The sequence below is a fragment of the Oryzias melastigma genome, linkage group LG22 (genome assembly GCF_002922805.2).
Source record: "Oryzias melastigma strain HK-1 linkage group LG22, ASM292280v2, whole genome shotgun sequence".
NCBI classification, from domain to species: Eukaryota; Metazoa; Chordata; class Actinopteri; order Beloniformes; family Adrianichthyidae; genus Oryzias; species Oryzias melastigma.
The window spans coordinates 3,174,922-3,194,383 of NC_050533.1; the positions used below are offsets into that span (position 1 = coordinate 3,174,922).

General features: G+C 40.6%; 1 protein-coding gene across 3 annotated transcripts in view; it reads left to right on the forward strand.

Moving 5' to 3' along the window:
• adck1 (aarF domain containing kinase 1) overlaps positions 1-2,483 on the forward strand; it is a 59,415-nt gene extending 56,932 nt beyond the window's left edge. For all 3 annotated transcript variants that reach the window (XM_024273536.2, XM_024273532.2, XM_036209929.1), the window contains exon 11: positions 1,354-2,483. In XM_024273536.2, coding sequence (XP_024129304.1) covers positions 1,354-1,516 — 163 coding nt within the window. In that variant the 3' untranslated portion in view covers positions 1,517-2,483. The remainder of the gene's footprint in view (positions 1-1,353) is intronic.
• The last annotated feature ends 16,979 nt before the right edge of the window (positions 2,484-19,462 follow it).

Genomic DNA, 19,462 nt, shown 5'->3' on the forward strand with positions numbered 1-19,462 from the left:
TATAAGAAAAATATCGAAGTTTAAGAGGAAAACGATCAGATTCTCCTCCATGTTTGTTTTGGACAACACTTCTTCTTCTGCTGCTGTCAATAGCAAATTCTTATACTCAGATGCAGCGCCCTCTAGTGGTTGTTAGAGGAAACACCAACTATAGGACAACCGGTGTTAACTGGGAAGATAACAAATATATGAGCCTATTGATGTAAAAAAAAATAAAAATAAATAAAACACACAAATAAGTCACTCCTGGCTAAACTATGAAAAAACTGTGACTTATACTCCAGAAAATATTGTACTTATATTAGTATCTGATTGTTATCAGATGTTTGTGGGCATGAAAACAAACTCTGTATCACCAAAGAAAATCTTGTCATTCTTTAGGAAGCACAAAGCTCTATGCTGCTGCACCACCTGCCTGACTCATATTTTCCCGGCAGTTTCCTTGATTCAAATACGCTTTGATGAAATCCTTTTTTGTAATCAATCATGTGGTGTTACGGCCTCAACAGACACACCAGCTTCAGTCTAGGGGGGGGCTCTCTCTCCGCTAATGCTACCTAATAAAATCTAGCTAACAAAAAGAAACTAAGCAATTAATAATAACCCCAAACTAAAATAACAAAACCCAGCAGTGTAAGACTCCTGAAGAAATAAGGAGGAAACCAACACAGTACAACTCATAGTCAAAGACCTGCTGCTCCTCATCCTCCTGCTCTGCCTCTGGCTTAAATACCTGGCAGGTGCTGATAAAGATCATTAGCTCCACCTGCCAGGTGAGCAGAATGACACGTCTACAAATGCATTTTAGCAACACGCCACTAGCAGATTAACAGGAATAAGCTCAGATGAAGAGTGTCTTTGGTAGAGAAGTTCTCGTCTTTACAGAGGAGTTGAGTCTGTTACTTCAGGGCTCAAACCAGGACTCTCCATTTCCTTCTGCTATTCTCCCACAGCTGAGCTGAACAAGTACACTTTATAAAATATTAACCAGCTGTATAGGAATGGAAGGTGTTGGGAAACATGGACCCCAGAGAATTCTGCTGCCTCACCTCCAACCCGGCAGTCTGTACTCCGCTCCGTCTCTCTGGGAGGAGCCTTTGTTCCGGTGCTCCCACCTCATCTGCAGCTCTCAGCGATCAATAGATCAGTCATTGATGATGCATCAGTTCCCCTTTCTGCTTTGAAATCATCTAAAGGTCAGCCGTTACAGGCTGTTCTAGAGAGGAAAGTAAAGAAGTGAGGGGTGATGAGTCACGCTCGGCATTAGAAGTAATTAGAGCTACTTCAGGGAAACTGTTGGTGCTTTGTGCGTCTGACTGTTTGCCACCTCCTTTTCCTCTGCTGCTTCGACAGGCACAAGAGGAGCAGAGCTCAGTCCGGGAGGAGGCGTCTGCAGATCGCGCTGACCGAGTCTCTGAGTTTGTGGAAGCTCTCCGTGTACGAACTCTTCCTGTGGGTCCGAGGCTCCGTGCTGGCGCGCTGGCTCGCCGCTCTGCTGCCGCCGTTTCTGCACTGAACCATCAGCAAATATCACTCCAGCGTTAGACTTTCAGAGGAAACGATCAAGAATGTCAGCATATTTGACATCCCAGTGAAATACGAGCTGTTTGTTTATTTATAATCGTCATATTTTTCCCTGAGATATGAGCCACGGGAACCACCGCCGGCTCGGTGAAACACCAGGATGGATGAAGCCAGAGTTATCGCGCGGCGGCGGAGAGCAGGGAGGCAGCAGATAACGGCGGAGCGTCCATCCTCCATCACATACACCACCAAGGTGGAGACGCTGCTGATAACCAGCTGCTGTCCGATACCAAGGCATTTATCTGGAAGCTGCTGATCTGCGTCCGGCTCCACGCTGGACCAGTGCGTCATTCCCACTCCTCGCCACAAAGTTTCTGAGAGAACTCCTCTGCTGTTCCGGTTGATTATGTGCCACGGTTACTGGTGGGTCACCACCGTTTTTCCTCGAGCTCACCACACTGAATGCTGCTTTCATGCATGGACCTGTTACCGTACTGATCAGACAGGAAGTCTTGTGTCTGTTTTTGTCTTTTGGAGGCGTGTACAGTCTGAAGACGCCGTCTCCACACCAGTTTTACCTCAGGAGGCCTTGTTGAGTCTTTCAGTGAAGGTCAAAGTTTTAATGACTCGTCCTTAAAGTTAGCTTTAGTGTGGTTGATGAAAATCCTCCATCTGTGGTAAAAAAATTGGGAAAAATGGACAAAGTGATGTAAACCTCTGGATCTATCATTTCTTAAGTTCTTCTTACGATTGTTGAGCAAACTCAACAATCTCAAAGATCCTGAGATTTTCTGGAGGATCATAAAATCATGCTGAACATTTTAAAATTAAAAAGCAGAAGAGTGAAGGACCTTCTGCTGACTTACCCGCTGGACAACCATCTTCTTCATCACCATGAATTAAACATCCTGTTGCTCACATGTATGCAAATGTCTGAAATGAAAGAAGCTCCTCCCACAGCTTTGGTGTGGTGGTCATGCTGTGTGTTTGTTGTTTGAGTTTAAGGTGCTCGGACCAGAACGGTACTAAAACTAGTAATTTGACCTTCTTTTTAATCAACAAATCTTTAATTTTTTTTGTTATTTGCCAAGACCAAATGCAGAAAGTTGCAACGTTTAGTATTAGATGAATCAAGTGTATTCAGGTGTAATGTCCACTGTTCTGCATCGCCCTCCTATTAGCAAACTGAAAACCTCTTTTCTTTGTCCTAAAAGCCACACCAACAGGTAACATAATAAATATCTTCTTACCATCATATCATCTCTGGAACCTTTCCCCCCTGCTTTCTCCTTACGCTCTAGTCTAAGGGTTGTAAAAGGACGTCACTTAAAGTACCATCCATCTTCTTCCTGTCATCCGGGACCGGGTCATGGGGGCAGCAGTCTCCCCTCTACCCGGTCACTTCCTCCAGCTCCTCTAATGGGACCCTGAGATGTAATCTCTCCAGCGTGTCCTGGGTCTTCCCTGGAGCCTCCGTCCTGTGAGACAGACCCGTAACACCTCCCCAGGAGGCGTCTAAAGCCTCATTTTCACTGAGCGGCCCGGTATTTTGAGCATTTCCATTGTAAAATGGACCCATTGGACCGTACCTCTTGAGGGCCCCCATCTGTTTTAGGTCCATAGAAGAAGTGACACTGTAGCCACCTGTTGATCAGCAGGAAGTGATGACGACACTAGAAAGCACCAATACAGCGCTAAGCTAGCGTTTCCGTTTTCCTCTTTACGGCGTTATTCATCTTAGCTGCCAACAATCTTCTTTTAAACAACATTAAATTCCTGTTTTACACGATGGACTGAAAGTAAAGCAAGAACAAGACGAGCTGCTGGATGACCTCCATTGTTGTTGCTTTTCTAGTCGTTGCACTACAATGACACGCTAGCGGTCTACACCACGCATGCGCTGGGAAGAAGCGAGGCTTAACTGAGCAAAAACCCTCGTCAGAATTAACTGGACCGTACTGTAGCAGTCCTTGCCGGACCGTACCGGACCACTCAGTGGAAACGAGGCTTAAGAGGTATCCGGACCAGATCCCCGAACCACTTCAACTTAAAGGTCAAAAGAACAAACATCTTAAAGATCCACTCTGGTGAAAATTCTGTTTTTGTTCTTTTAGTTTTCTTTTGATGAAGGAATTGAAGAAATTTCTGAGTTCAAACCATTGTGAATCAGGAGCAGATAAAATAAAAACCAGAAGCTGCGTCCTCCGCACCATTCTGATGCATCCACTTGCAGACAAGTAGATCCATGAACGTCTTTGTTTTCCTCGTCTGAGCTGGAATCTGGATCAGAACTGTACGACTGGATAGCTCTAGTGTCGTAAACAGAGAGCTCTTAATTTCTGATGAACTCCTGCTACTCTGCAAAAAACTATCCTAAAAATGATTTTTTTTTTTTTTGGCTTAAAACATCATAATTAAACGACCATTGGGAGAGCTTTGAAAATAGATCCAAAGATGATCAGAGTGGGACTTACCCAAGAATTACCCAAGAAATAAAAGTAATCTGGGATTTACTTACAAGAAAGACAAATATTTACAAAAAAATAATCTTACTTTACACGGACCAAAGTCAATACAAACAGAGGAAATCATTTCTCCTCACTGAGTTAAACTTGTATGTCAGCATTGCTCTTGCTAAGAAGTCTGTCAAGGTCTGACCACAGTTGCCCGCTCTTAGGACATCCAGGAGCCCCCAAAAGTCCCCAGAACACAGCGATGGGCGTCGGCTTCATCAGCTCCCCGGCGTTGGACCCTCACCGTACATTAACTCACCCATGAACCCACCAGCTTGTCGCAACTTGCTGCACATTTGATACTTCTGCAGGTTCCTCTGAGCAGAAACCTGCAGAAATCCTCCACATCCCTGCAGCTGCGCTCGGGTTCGTCACCGTGGATCTGATGCACGTTGGAGGAGGCTCCACAGTGGGTACGGTATAATTAACTCCGAAGTACACAGAAAATCCAGATTAAGAGTACAGCCGTGCTGGGAGGAAGTACTTAGGCGCAGCGGGGTTTTCACTTAAAGCTAATGTCAGCAGACGCTGAAACTCTCCCTGCGACTCCTTCTTCTGTTCAGCAGGTAAAACGTCTGCCATGCGTACATTACTATTCAGCTGAAATTCATAGAAAGCTGTTCACCATAGAAACCCACAGAAGGTTGAGAAAATATTCAATTATGACATTCTGAAACATTTATTTTTCCGTCTGCGCCACACTGAGATTTCTGCTGCAGATGCTCGGATCTCTTAGCAGTCCTGATGAAATGAAAGCCTTTTAACTCGTTTCGTTTTGACCTGGAATTCAGCACAAACTCTGGAGTATCCGCTTTCGTTTCCAGCCTCGCATGCTATAATCCCTGCAGCAGCCAATCTCACAGACACACTCAGCCAGCCTGCTGATAGTGTGTCTCTCCGCGCACTTCATCCAGTCCAAGTGCATAATTGCAAACATTTTTCCCAGACTCTCTTTGGGCATCTTTGCCAGCATGCATCAGGGGTGGGTGGGGGGGTTGTGATTATTTCACTGCCTTGTCAGGTGAATTGAAATTAGTGTTAAATCCTCCAGGAGTCTGCAGCTTTGGAAATGTGAGCCTGTGAGTAAAGGAAGCAGTGCGTCCTCGTCGATGTTAATTTCTTTGTTCTAAAACACACGTTCTGCCTTCGTTAACTTCCACTGTTGGCAGAAGAAAGACTGCAGGAGATGTATCGGTGTGTGTTTGTCGGGAGAATTGGACCATCCATCTCTATCACGCAGAGCCACCCAGGCCTGCCACCACAAATAAGGCCAGCTCTCTCTTTTTCCTCCCTCGGTGGAAGTGTTCAGGAGGAGGATGAAAGGTCGCGAACTGACCAGACACAACATTTAAACTCCAGACGGACAAAAACGTCTCTGATCTGCAGCACCCATTTGGATGATCCACAAAGATCTACACCAGGGTGTCGAACTGAATCGCACAGGGGGCCGAAATCCAAAACACACCTTTGGTCGCAACTACATTTTTAAAACTTTATAAAATTAACTCTTTAAAATAATTATGAACTAGATATGTAACATTACCTGGGATAATTCTAGTGTAAATGATGTAAGATGAATTTAACCGCTGTGCTGATAGCTGAAGTCACTGAAACTGAGAGCCAGCTGAAGTATTAGCTAAATGCCAAGTTAGCCTAAAAACTAAATTAAAAAAAACTATGTTATCCAAAACAGCTAGAGTGTAACGGAAAAAATAGATAAACTTCAAAATATCCTAAAAAAAAACTGAAAAAAGCCTAAATTAGCCAAAACAGCTAGCATGTAGCTGAAATATTAGCTTAACTACAATATAGCCCAAAAGAATCTTAGTAAATGCCAAAACAGTCCAAAAAGCTAGCATAGTACCATTATAACTTTCAACTTCACTACAAGCTGAAATTTATTGCTAAAAACACAAAAGCTGATAGCTGAGATCACTGAAGCTAATAGCTGAAAATGATGAGGCTGATAACCAGCTAAAATATTAGCAAAATGACAAATTAGCCTAAAAAATGTAAAAAAAATGCTAGCATGTAGCTGAAAAAATAGCTAAACTTCTAAATCGCCTTAAAAAACTAGAAAAAAAAGCCCAAATTAGCCAAAACAGCTAGCATGTAGCTGAAATATTAGCTAAACTCCAAAATGGCCTAAATAAATATTAGCAAATGCCAAAATAGTCCAAAAAGCTAGCAGAATGCCAATTTGTAAAACTTTAAAATCGTAACTTTTTAACATAATAATGAAAAATAAAAAGGCAGGAATATTATTCCAGAATAAACCTTAAATAATTTTCAATATTTTATTCTCCATAAAAATATACTTTGTCAAAATTATACAACTTAGAAATGAGCGCATTGGGCCATTAATAACGATAAAATAAAATGATCTGGAGGGATGGATAGAATTACCTGGAGGGCCAGATCCGGCCCCCGGGCCTTGACTTTGACACAAGATGAAAAACCAAAAGAGCCAAAAGTAGTGATGAGGTTCAGATTAATTTTTTTACAGAAATAAACTGAATCAAAGACTGCTTTGGTCTCAAAAAATGTCTTCCATTCTGTGACAGTTCCATTCAGAGTGTTGAGGTTTGCTGCTTTGGTGGCAAAAGTAGGACAGAGGGTTTAGCTCACTACATCAGTGGTCTCCAAGCTGCAGACCAGTACTGGTCTGTGGGATTGTTGGTATTGGGCTGGAGAAAGCAAAAAAATTAGGGCCTGGAATCAATTTAAAAACGTAACTAATTAATCGTAATCCTAGGAAACGATTAATCGCATTTAATTGCAATTTTTTTTTTTTACAGTGTTTGCGGACCACTTATTATCTCCAAATAATCACAAAATGAAATGTACACACAAAACTGTACATTTAAAACATTTATTTTCAATTAAGGCTGTCAATTTAATACACGTTATCACATTAATCAGACTTTTGTGTTGTGATTAAACACTATTAACAACGTTTTACTAGATAAATTGATGACATTATGCAGCTTTTGAACAAAAAAGTGCCAGAGATAAATTTTTTCTTCATTGTTATTGTCTGAAATGCCTTAAAACGTTTTCTTTCATCATCTGTACAAAAACAAGCAGTAAGAGGTGAACTTTATTTAACTTATTATGATCAACATATATATCGCTTTCCTTTGACGATCCAGTCGAGGCCCATGAGGTTATAAAAACTTAAAACATTAAAGACATCTTTGAACTCGAGATGTCCTATTTTAAGATGGTATACATGAATTTGACAAACCAATTGCATTGAATGGACTGTTGATTTAAATGGTGCGTGCATGAGGTTGGTAGATCGCAGTGCACGTGTGTGCCGAACTGTGGTTAGAGATCCGTACGGATCATCCGTGATCCGCCACGCCCCTCATTAATAGCCTATTAATCAACCAACTGTCTAATGTGATGAAGATGCTGTTAAAAAAGCAGATCAAATGCTTCAAACGCACTTTTTAGAGTTAGACGAGGCTGAAGTTGGCGTCTGATTTTTAGCTTCCACTTTGACAGTTATGGGTTGAAGGAATCTCTAGATCACGTTTTATTAGTTCCCAGATGGAATCAAGCAGCTGCAGAGATTTTACAGAAGATGAGGATAAAGTTAAGCAAAACTGGAAGCTAAATAAATATTTGAACGTTCACTTTAGCCTCATACAGGCCGGTCTGCGACCTGAGAAAGGGAACTCCACAACACCTGGATTTGAATGTCTTCTGAGTGTTTTCCACCTCGCTGTTGCAGCTCTGGACGTTCAGCGTTCCCTTCTTTGTTCCTCTGCTGATGGAGATGTTTTCCTTCAGGTGTGCTCCACTGAGCTCTGAACGCCAACGTAAAGAAATCGAGTTGAAGCCGGCGGTCCGTGACTCTCAGGTAACGGCTGCTGGAGAGCCGTGGCGGCGGCGTGCGTGGCGGCGGCGTGCGTGGCGGCGTGGGCGGCAGCTGTGTCATGGTACCTCTGTTCCAGCGCGTCCAGGGTAATAAATGAGGTGTCACAGTCGATTGGCCCACGCTGATCACAGAGCAGACCACACGGAGGAGACTTCAGCGTCTCCTCTTTATCCTCCTGACAGGCTGACTCACTCAGGTTCTTCATACTTAAACTGCTTCCTACTTATTAAAAATCCAATACGCCTTTGACTGTGGTCCGCCCTGACATGATAGATGTGATACAGTTTGTTTGATTTAAAGTTTGTAGCAGAATAAATCATCATGACTTTTGCTGTCTTTTGGAGGAAGCGGCTGCATTGATTCCAGATCAACATTTGGACTCATTTCTGCTCATCTGCTTAGAAAAGCTTTCATCAGGTCTGTACGGATCCTCTCTGACCGTCAGTACCAACAGTTTCTACAAAAAACGCTTCACGTTGAACGTGGTTTCTATGAGATACTTCTGTGACCTTCCTTTGGCTCCATTGTCAGGTTAAAAATCCTGCTTGGATCCTTTTCATCGCCTTTAAAGGTCACAGAGATCAATAGGAGGAGCAGAGAGCAGCTTTTGCATCATAAGAACATAAAGTCAGAATCTTCCCATCATTAGCTATCACTCACCAAAGAGAGAGGAATTTGTTCTGTGTTTGAACCGTCCCTTGGGGTGGTAGTAAGAGTAGAAGTAAAAGTAGTAGAAGTAGAAGTGTTAGTTGTAGTAAAAGGAGTAGAATTAGTAGTAGTAGTACTAGTAGTAGTAGTAATAATAGTTGTAGTAAAAGTAGTAGTAGTACTAATAGTTGACGAAATAACAGTAGTATTAATAGAAGTATTCGTAATAGAAGTTGTAGTAAAAGTAGTAGTAGTACTAATAGTTGACGAAATAACAGTAGTAGTACTAGTAGTAGTAGTAATAGAAGTTGTAGTAAAAGTAGTAGTAGTACTAATAGTTGACGAAATAACAGTAGTAGTAATAGAAGTATTAGTAATAGAAGTTGTAGTAAAAGTAGTAGTAGTACTAATAGTTGACGAAATAACAGTAGTAGTACTAGTAGTAGTAGTAATAGAGGTTGTAGTAAAAGTAGTAGAAGTAGTAGTGGTAATAGGAGTAGGAGTAGTAAAAGTAGTAGAAGTGTAGTGGTAATAGGAGTAGGAGTAATAGTAGTAGTAGTAGTAATGGTAGTAATAGTGATAGAAGTTGTAGTTGAGGAAGTACTATTTGTAGTAGTAATAATAGTCGTAGTAGTAGTAAAAGTAGTAGAAGTGTAGTGGTAATAGGAGTAGGAGTAATAGTAGTAGTAGTAGTAATGGTAGTAATAGTGATAGAAGTTGTAGTAGAAGTACTATTAGTAGTAGTAATAGTCGTAGTAGCAGTAAAAGTAGTAGTAGAAGAAGTAGTTGTAGTAGTAATGGAATTAGTAGTAATAATAGAAGTAGAAGTATTAGTTATAGGACCAGTAGTAATAGAAGTAGTTGCAGTAGTAGTAAAAGTAGTTGTAGTAGAAGTTTTAGTAGTAGTAAATGTTGTAGTATAAGTAGAAAAAGTAGTAGTAGAAGATGTTGTAGTAGTAGTAATAGAAGTAGTAGTAAAAGTAGTAGTAGGAGTATTAGAAGTTGTAGTAACAGTAATAGTAGTAGTGAAAGTAGTAGTGGTAGAAGTATTAGTAGTAGTAGAAGTTGTAGTAATAGTAATAGTAGTAGTGAAAGTATTAGTGGTAGAAGTATTAGTAGTAGTAGAAGTTGTAGTAATAGTAATAGTAGTAGTGAAAGTAGTAGTGGTAGAAGTATTAGTAGTAGTAGAAGTTGTAGTAATAGTCATAGAAGTAGTAATGAAAGTAGTAGGAGTTGTAGTAGTAGACGTATCATTAGTTGTAGTAGTAGTAGCAGATGATAATGAACGCCTGAGACAAGTTCTCCACTACTCCATCTCGGCTCCATCACAGTGAAAACCTTCAGATTCTATTTTAATCTGATGATGCTGTTCTCTCAAAGACCAAGAAGCTGCAGCAGCAGCTGCTCAGATTAACTGTGACCACCTCTCAGAGCTGACTCAACCTACATGGAACAAACTTCCAATAAGCTCTAATTCACGTCATCCCCGACTGATCCTTACATCATTACCCATGAGTCATCAGCTGCTCTGACAGTCAGGTGACGTTTCTACTCTTTGACTTGGTTTCACTGTGCTTCTCCTGGGTCACGGCTCTTCATGCATTCAAGGGAACTCTTCATTTCTACAGACAGACGTGCTGTGCACAGAACTATTACCTAAAGTACAAAATGTTTCACAAACGTCTCACTCGCTGCAGATCGGTTATCGTCAGTCCCACATCCTGTCCCTCTGTGAGCGCGAGTCTGTCTAGCTGCATTTCCTGTTAGCCTTTTCGTCTGTGGAGGTGGCTGATCTAATTTCCACAGCTGACAGTTGGCAACCAAAGTGTGGCAGCTGAAATGTGTGTGTTTGTGTGTGAGTCAGCGGGTGTGTGTCACAAATGTTGGCCGCTCCGTTCAAACCACTGGTACCTGAAAGAAGCTTAAACGGCTTCGGGAGCCGACTTCGGGCCAACTTCCTGCTGGCTGCCATCCGTGCGGGAGTGTCTGTGTGGACGCTTGGATGAAAGGTTTAATGTGAAACCCAGAAGACTTAAACACAGAGCAGTAAAGGACCATTTAACATCCAACCTCACCAACCTGTGCTGCCCAGTCTACGCTTTAACCACAGAACGGACAAACCCTCACTGATGAAGATGGATTCAACACATGGAATATAACGAAAGGAAGGAAGGACGGACGTGAAGAATGTAGAAAGTCTGGACGGACAGATTTAAAGAGAGAAGGAAGGATGTGAAGAAAGAAGAATAAAGGAAAAAAAGAAGAATGTAAAAAAGGAAAGACAGATGGACGCAAAGAAGGAAGGATAGGAAGGAAGGAAGAACATAAAAAAGGACAGAAAGATGAACAGCTGGACACAAAGAAAGAAAGACAGACGTAAAGAAGGGCCTAAGAAAGAAAAGAAGGATGGATAGACAGACTTTAAGAAAGAAGGAAGGATAGACGGGAAGGAAGGACGTAAAGAAAGAAGGAAGGATGTACAGACAGACAGATGTAAAGAAGGAAAAATGGAAAGAAGGATGGACAGAGAAGGAAGGTTAGAAAGGAAGGAAGGATGTAAAGAAAGAAGGAAGGACAGACGGATGGAAAGAAGGGTGAAAGGACAGACGTAAAGAAAGACAGACGGAAGGATGGCAGGAAGGACTTAGCGATGGATGCAAAGAAGAAAGGATAGAAAGGGAGGAAGGACGTACAAAAGGAAAGAAGGATGGACAGTAAAGAAGGAAGGAAGGACAGACGGATGGAAAGAAGGATGGACAGAGAAGGAAGGTTAGAAAGGAAGGAAGGATGTACAAAAGGAAAGACGGATGGACAGTAAAGAAGGAAGGAAGGACGTAAAGAAAGAAGGAAGGACAGACGGATGGAAAGAAGGATGGACAGAGAAGGAAGGTTAGAAAGGAAGGAAGGATGTACAAAAGGAAAGAAGGATGGACAGTAAAAAAGGAAGGAAGGACGTAAAGAAAGAAGGAAGGACAGACGGATGGAAAGACAGACGGAAGGAAGGCAGGAAGGACTGAGCGATGGAAGCAAAGAAGAAAGGATAGAAAGGGAGGAAGGACGTTGAAAGAAGGATGGACAGTAAAGAAAGAAGGAAGGACGTAAAGAAAGGATGGACGGACGGAAGGAAGGCAACAAGGACGGAGAGATGGAAGCAAAGAAGAAAGGATAGAAAGGAAGGAAGGACGTACAAAAGGAAAGAAGGATGGACAGTAAGGAAAGAAGGAAGGACGTAAAGAAAGGATGGACGGACGGAAGGAAGGCAACAAGGACGGAGAGATGGAAGCAAAGAAGAAAGGATAGAAAGGAAGGAAGGACAGATGTGAAGAAGGATAGAAGGATGAATGAATGGATGTAACTTATTAAGTAGCTTGCATTTAGCTCGGGTTGATAAATCCAATCCTATTGAAGTTTAATCTCCATCCATCCATCCATTTTCTTGACCGCTGTGTCCCTTTCGGGGTCGCGGGGTGCCGGAGCCTATCCCGGCTACTGTTGGGCGAAGGCGGGGTACACCCTGGACAGGTCGCCAGTCCGTCGCAGGGCCTCAATCACACACCCATTCACTCTCACATTCACACCTAGGGGCAATTTAGAGTCACCAATGAACCTATGAAGCATGTTTTTGGACGGTGGGAGGAAGCCGGAGTCCCCGGTGAAAACCCACACATGCACGGGGAGAACATGCAAACTCCACACAGAAAGGTCCCAGCCGGGATTTGAACCGGGGCCTTCTCGCTGTGAGGCGAGAGTGCTAACCACTGCGCCACCGTGCAGCCCAAGTTTAATCTCAATGTTAACATATAAAAACGCGTATCTTACTTTACAAAAAGTGTCTGTGATGTATATAAATGGTGCTCAGTTGTATTTATATCATTTGAAGACTTTATGGATGTAAATTCATCACTTGGAAACCATAAGAAACTGCAGGTTTCCTTCCCCTCTTCAGGCGATCGTATGTTCTTCTCAATAAAACTGCTTCCTGCAGAGATCATTGATGTTTGGCGATCTGTGCGTCAGCTGCACAAAGGCCATTTTTGAATCGATAGGATGGAGCTCTGTGGTTTGGAGGCTGATAAAGACGAACAAAGAGGGAATGTCTTTCCATCGAATGGAAACTCTCCGTCTTTGTCCCATTTTTTTCTTTCAGATGGTCGTTACCCAAATATGCAACACTGGTAACGGTTTCGTCATGGTTGGAGATAATCCGCCTGGATTTTAATGTTCTGGAAAATGCTTTGTTTGTTTCTTTGAGTACTGGACAAAAAAGGTTGAAAGGAACCAAGTAGATGCTTGCTTCAGTCAAAACAGTAGAAAGCAGTTTAATGAATTTGCTTTTTGGGGTTAAATGTAATTTTTCACAGGAAACTCTGAAAGATTCCAATCTGTATTTTATACTAAACAATTCAAAATTTTTTATAAATGCACATTTTTCAAATTTAACTGTGTTTGTTTGTTGTTTAAAAGTTAAATCCATGACCTAATACCATAAACGGATGAGTGTCTTGGCCTCAGTGTAGATCATGGGTCTGCAACCTGCAGGTCCAGATCCACATGAGGATCCTTTATCTCTCCATGGTGACTGCTTGTTCAAACATAAAATAAGTCATGGAGACTGCTGATCCATGTCGACGTCTGAGTCAGCAGCTCCATCTGACCAAAACTACCTAAAGAAAACAAATAAACAAAGCCTGCAAATCAAGACTACCAAGATCCAACCCCAAACTAAAATAACAAAACCCAGCAGTGTAAGACTGCTGAGAACAAAGAGGGGAAATAGAACAAAAAAAGTTTAGTTTTGTCACATGTTAAAAAAAATCCCATTTTGAGAGATGCTAGGTTCTTTTTACATTTTTGCTTTTGTTCGTGCCAATTTATTATAAAAAACAAGGTCATGAATGCAAATCCAAATTTCTTAAAGACTGAAGTAAGACTATGCGGCTCCTCCTAAGTCTCAATCAGTAGAAAACGAGCCCAAACGGCTCTTTGACTGTTAAAGGTGGCCGACCCCTGGTGTTGTACATTCATAAGACATTTTGAAATGATTCTTTCTCCTTCTTCTGAAGCAGATACCAATGAGGCTTGACGAGTGTTTGGCAGAATTTTAATTTGAAAGTGTTCACAATAAGTAAGAATAAGAAGTCCTTTATTAGTCTCTCAATCGGGAAATTGCAGTGTTGCACAGCAGGGGAGGAAGAGTATGAGAAACAACAATAAATTAACATATGAACAGCATGAACGCAGCTACATTTCAAAATAAACAGAGTAGTAGTTTACAGTGATGCGGTATAGGATGTGGTGCAGATTTTATGGACAGCGAGGGTGGATCAATCTGTCCCTGAAGCTGCTCCCCAGGGCAGACTGGGCGTCCTGCAGTCACTGCTCACTAGTTTACTTTTTCAGGCGTTTACCATTTTGTCGGGATGTCCGAATCTACATTTCTATAATCCGGTGCTTTGGAAATTTCCTAAAAGTCTCTACAAAGTAACAGTGTGCATCGATGGTCACTAGATCAGTAAATAAAACCCACAATGCATTGCGTCTGAACGGTTTGTCATTTGAAAAAATGTATTTCCTGGAACCTTTTAGCCTCGGGCTCTGGAGGCGCTCCAGTGGCCTATACTGCGACCCAGACGCCTCCTGTCAACTTTGCAAGGGGTGGTGGGAGGTGGGGTCATCAGTCTACTGGGGGGAGGGTCTTCTGGTGGGGTGGGGGTCTGGCGTCGGATGACAGGGGTTCCCATTGGGGTCCTGGTTGCTCAGGGTGGGAGGGTCCCAGCTCAGCGCACTGGGGGGCGTGTCTTACCTTTTTTTTTTTATTTTGCAGCTCTTACCATTTTTGGGTTAGGATTATTGTAAATTGCATAATTTCTGCTTCAGGCTGATGATCCAGGCGCCATCTTCTCTGCAGCCAGTTCCCTCTTGAAGAAACTTGCATAGCTACAAGCATTGACTGTATATAGAAAACTGGACTGAGCGAGTGAGTTGTCACCCATAGAAAACGACATACTTCCGGTTCCAACCAAATGAAATCAATTCAGTTGCTTTTTTTCTGGAGAGGGACCAGACATGACATCATTGGCTGGAAGCAGAAATCATGCAACTTGCCCAAACCCCAAACATAGCTCCATCCCAAAAGTGTTCAGAGTTGTAGAAAAATAAAAACTTTTAGAAATCTTAAAATACATAATGAAGTTTTTTGGGCAACGTGGAGAAACTTCCGGTTCTGGTTGAGACGTTGGCGTCTGCAGCCAGATCCTCTTGTCTGCGATATGTGTCAATCTTAGTCCATATTTCCATAGCAACCAGTCTCTCCACTCAGTAGTGAGAATTTTAGAAGGTCACGCCCCTAACTAGTGATGGACACTTTGATTCTTTCTCGGGAGCCGATTCTTTCGATTTGACTCCTGGTAAAGAATCGTCTCTTCTGACTCTCGATTCTTTACAACAGATTATTTATTTTACCATAAATAAATGCTTTAATGTAGTATACATGAGAAGCCTTAGAATTGCCAAATTGTGTGCATTTATTACATCACAAAAATGTAATGTAATTTGTTAAATATTTTAATCAAATGTTGGTGTGACAGAGCAGACACGAAGCATGCACAGGAAAAAAAGTCGTTTTGGAGTCGACTTTTTCGACTTCCTGTCAGACGGCGATTCTTAGAACTGATGCTTTCGAGCGTGACCCATCACTGACCTTTTATTAAAGGCATCTTATTGGTCAGGTCATAAAGTGTGCTACAGCAAAAATATAATAAAAAATATGATTAGTAGCAAGAATTGTTGTTCTGACAGTAAAATGACTGAGCAAAGATGCTTTATTTCTGAGTAGCAGCAGATACTTCCTGTTTGGATCGTGAGGGCCCACTCTGATTGATTTTTTTTCACACATTTACATAAAATTTTCATTGGAATTGGTAGCTTGAACGATCACTGTGAATTCCCAGGTGTTCTGTGATAATCAGTGACGGTTTCTGTCCGCCATGTTTTCGTCTGAGCAGCGAGCTCAGGAAACTCTGAGGGTTTGTAATTGTGCGACATGGATTGAGTGTGTGTGTTAGAGGTGACACTGTTAGTCCAGGAGTGAATTAACATTGCTGTGTAATCACTCTGCATTATAAACCGGTTCAATAAAGTGACACTGCAGGTCGTTGGCATGTCAAGCCGCTTCTGTCAATACGTGTTTCAGCCTCCACACAAGCATGATGCCCATTGTGAGGCCCGTAATGAACACCCACCACGCTCCCCGCGGGCCGACGTGACTTATACACTCTGAAGTGGGGGGGGGAGATAACACAGTGATGTGATCAATAGCACTTTAGCTGCAGCCGCTCGCCGTCCCCCTTTCCCCTTAGGATATATGCTGTTAGAGGGCAGTAAAAACCCAGCGGACTCACATCCTCTCTGTTTACTTCGCCTTATCTTCATCAGCATCGCTGGTGTTCACATCTCCACCCCCCGCTGAGAAATATCTGTCTCTCTGGGAACAAAAAAAAAAAAGTTGCTCTTGTTCTCCAAGATCCCCTCAGAGCTGCGGTTCGGGTGCACATGCATCTGCATGCTCCTGCACGGCATGGGGTTCATGAAATGAGGCTGCAAGGAGGGAAGTCTGCGCCGCCGTGTTGTCGCTGCAATCACTTGAATAAATTTCAACTTTAACAGAAGGGCAGCTTTTTGGCAGCAGTCTGGAGCCCATCAATCATCCCCCCAGTTTCACTCCTGGCTTATTTATTCATGAGTCGCGTGAAACGGAGTCCTGTCACTGCCATGGAAGAAACAGACATGCATCTCTTTTATACTCCGTTTGATGGAACAAGCAGCTTCTTGTTTTAGTTTTCTGTCACAATTAAATCTGGATTTTTTTTTCTAAATCGCTATTTTTTTCAAAAAATTATTAACCGGATTGGAGTTGATCTGACATGAAATCACTTTTATTGAAAACTTTTTGAGCAAACAGGGCCTTCTTTAGCTTCAAAGAGCGTTTCTGTTTTCATCTTTTAAAAACAGTTTTTACTCTCTAGTACGGTGGCCCTAAGGTGCAAAATACATCAACAAATCAAACACTCAAAAATATATCAAAGATCACAACAAAAGTTGGAAAAACAAAAGTAATTTCCAGATGAAAAGTTAAGAAATGACAGGAAAGGAAGGTGTTATGTGACGTCACTGATGGGATGATGATGTTTGAGTTTTGAATGATGTAGAACACGTGTCAAAGTAAAGTGTTTATATCCGGCCCTCTAGATCATTTCGCTTTATTGTTATTGATGGCCCAATGTTATCTTGCATAATTTTGACAAAATATATGTTATGGAGAGTAAAATATTGAAAGTTATTTAAATTGATTTATTCCGGAATAATATTCCTTCCTTTTTATCATTCATGATTATGCTAAAAAGATATGGTTTTAAAATTAAAAAAATGGTAATCTGCTAGCTTTTTGGATTATTTTGACATTTACTGAGATTTCTTAGGTTATTTTAGTGTTTAGCTAATATTTCAGCTAAATGCTAGCTATTTTGGCGAAGTTTGGCTTTTCTTATTAAGTTTTATTTATGCTTTTTTGGAGTTAGGCTAATATTTACACGTTAGTTGTTTTGGCTAATTCAGACTATTTTTCAGTTTTTAGGATATTTTGAAGTTAAACTATTTTTTCAGCTACATGCTATCTGCTTTGGCTAATTTAGGCTTTTTTTAACTTGTCTAGGCTATTTTGGAGTTTATCTTATATTTTAGCAACATGCTAACTTAACTTGGCTAACTTAAGTTTTTTTTTTTTTTAAAGTCTAATTTGACATTTAGCTAATATTTTAGCTGGCTTTCGTCTTAAGCGTCTTCAGCTATTAACTTCAGCTTTTTCAGCTTTAGGTTTTTTCGCTATCAATCTTTTCATCTTCAACTATCAGCACTAGCATCTTCAGCAGCCAAATTCAGCTTACAACATTCACACTAGCATTGTCGCAGGTAATGCTATATATCTTGTTCATAATTACGTTAAAATGTTAATTTTTTATGAAGTTTTAAAAATGTTGGTTTATGTGTCGAATAAATGTTCAACCGCGACCTAAGGTGTGTTTTGGACTTTGGTCCCTTGTGCGATTGAGTTTGACACCCTGATGTAAAAGGAGGTTTCACCCCAAATTATGGTAAAGAGTTGATTAAGTAAAAAACAAACTCTTGCAGCAACTTTGGTCAGAAACTAAAGTCAAACTCAAAATCAAACTTTATTCATTTATATAGCGCCTTTCTTTCACAAGGAGCTCAAAGCGCTTATTATAAAATCAAATAAAATACATTAAAAAGACAGTGTGTTAGAAAGCAAATACACAAAAGGAGAAAAGGACATTTACACAGAATGAGTACCCTTCCCTTCCCCAGCTTCTCCTTCCCTAAAAAAAAAAAGGAAATGTCTTCTGTAGAAAGCCTAGTGGCTCTGTGGTAGTGTCCACTCCTAAAGATTGTGAGTTCAGATCCAGATTGAGTTACATCAAAGACTCTAAAAATGGGACCCAGTGCTTCCTGGTGTACATCCAGAATAAGAGGCTTGAATTTGGGGGTTTAACCACCAAATGGTTCAAATGTGGAGAACAAATTTCACACACAGATGATGAGACTTATACTTTTTAACTTGATATCACCTTGTCAAACAACTTCCTGTTGAAAAGGTGAGCAAACATCATCCAATCAGAGATGTTCCATGATACTTTGTCAGTTTTCTACAGTTATGTGAAGAAATGAGGACACCCACATTAAATAATCAGCTCTATCTTATTTGAATGTAATCTAAAAAAGAAAATGATTTAATAAAAATAAAAAAATATATTATTCAACTTATAGAAGAAAACATCTGAAAATAATATTTTATTTTTATCTGCTATCAGCTGTTTTGCTTCTTTGGCTAAAATTTCATCATGGAGACACTGTTTAGGTTTGAAGTTTCTGAACTTAAACACAAGTAGAAATAACTTTTTTACATTTCATAAATAGGCTTAACATTATTTTATGTTAATTAGATCTGCTGGGTCACTCAGTGATGCTCAAATGTGTATGTATCTAAAATATGTGAGAAGAATACAGACTTTCATAGGTTGTCCTAATTTTTTCACAACTGTAATTTTGTTTCATTTTTTTACCATTTCATTTTGATTTTTCTTTTTATTTTGTTCAATTTTTTGGACATTTCTAAAATTTAGTGTTGTTTTTATGTTTATAAATATAATTTGCCTTAGTTTTTAATTGTCGTTGTAATATTTTATATGCTGTTCCGTTGAGTGATTTGCTCTTCAGGGCCACCGTACTTAAAGGGACTCATAGTGTTGTGGAAATCAGAACTTTATTTATTTATTTTGTTTCTTTTGTTTGGAAAAAGATAGACAACTGTTGTGTTTTATAAACCTTCCAATCTCAAGTTGTTCCAAAAAGCTCTAAAAACAAATGCTAGAAGCTAAATAACTAACAAATTGAAAAAATGTGGTAAAAGTTGCACTTTAAAAGCTGAAAACAGGCTAATTGAAGTTGAATCCTGCACAGAAAGTGAAAGTCCAGTTAATGTAAAGTAAAAATTCTGAAGTGCATGTCAAAGTGGAGTGTAGACATACTTACATTTTCAATTAAAAATGTGATTTGTGCACGTTGCAAATTCAAAAATACCTGTAACTTTGCGATCTCAAAGGCTAAAAAATCTCCTGTATCCAATAGGTCATCAGAACCAAAAATGCTACATTAGCTACAGCTACAGCAAAAGAGCACGTTCCTGGAAGTCCTGCTCATTGAGGCTGAATGTTTATTAGGAAAAAATCGATTTGGTGATTTATCGTAGTACTTCATCTGGTGATTTAAAATGCTGACAAGGTGAGTTTTTTTATTAATTATTTATGAGCGTCTTTTG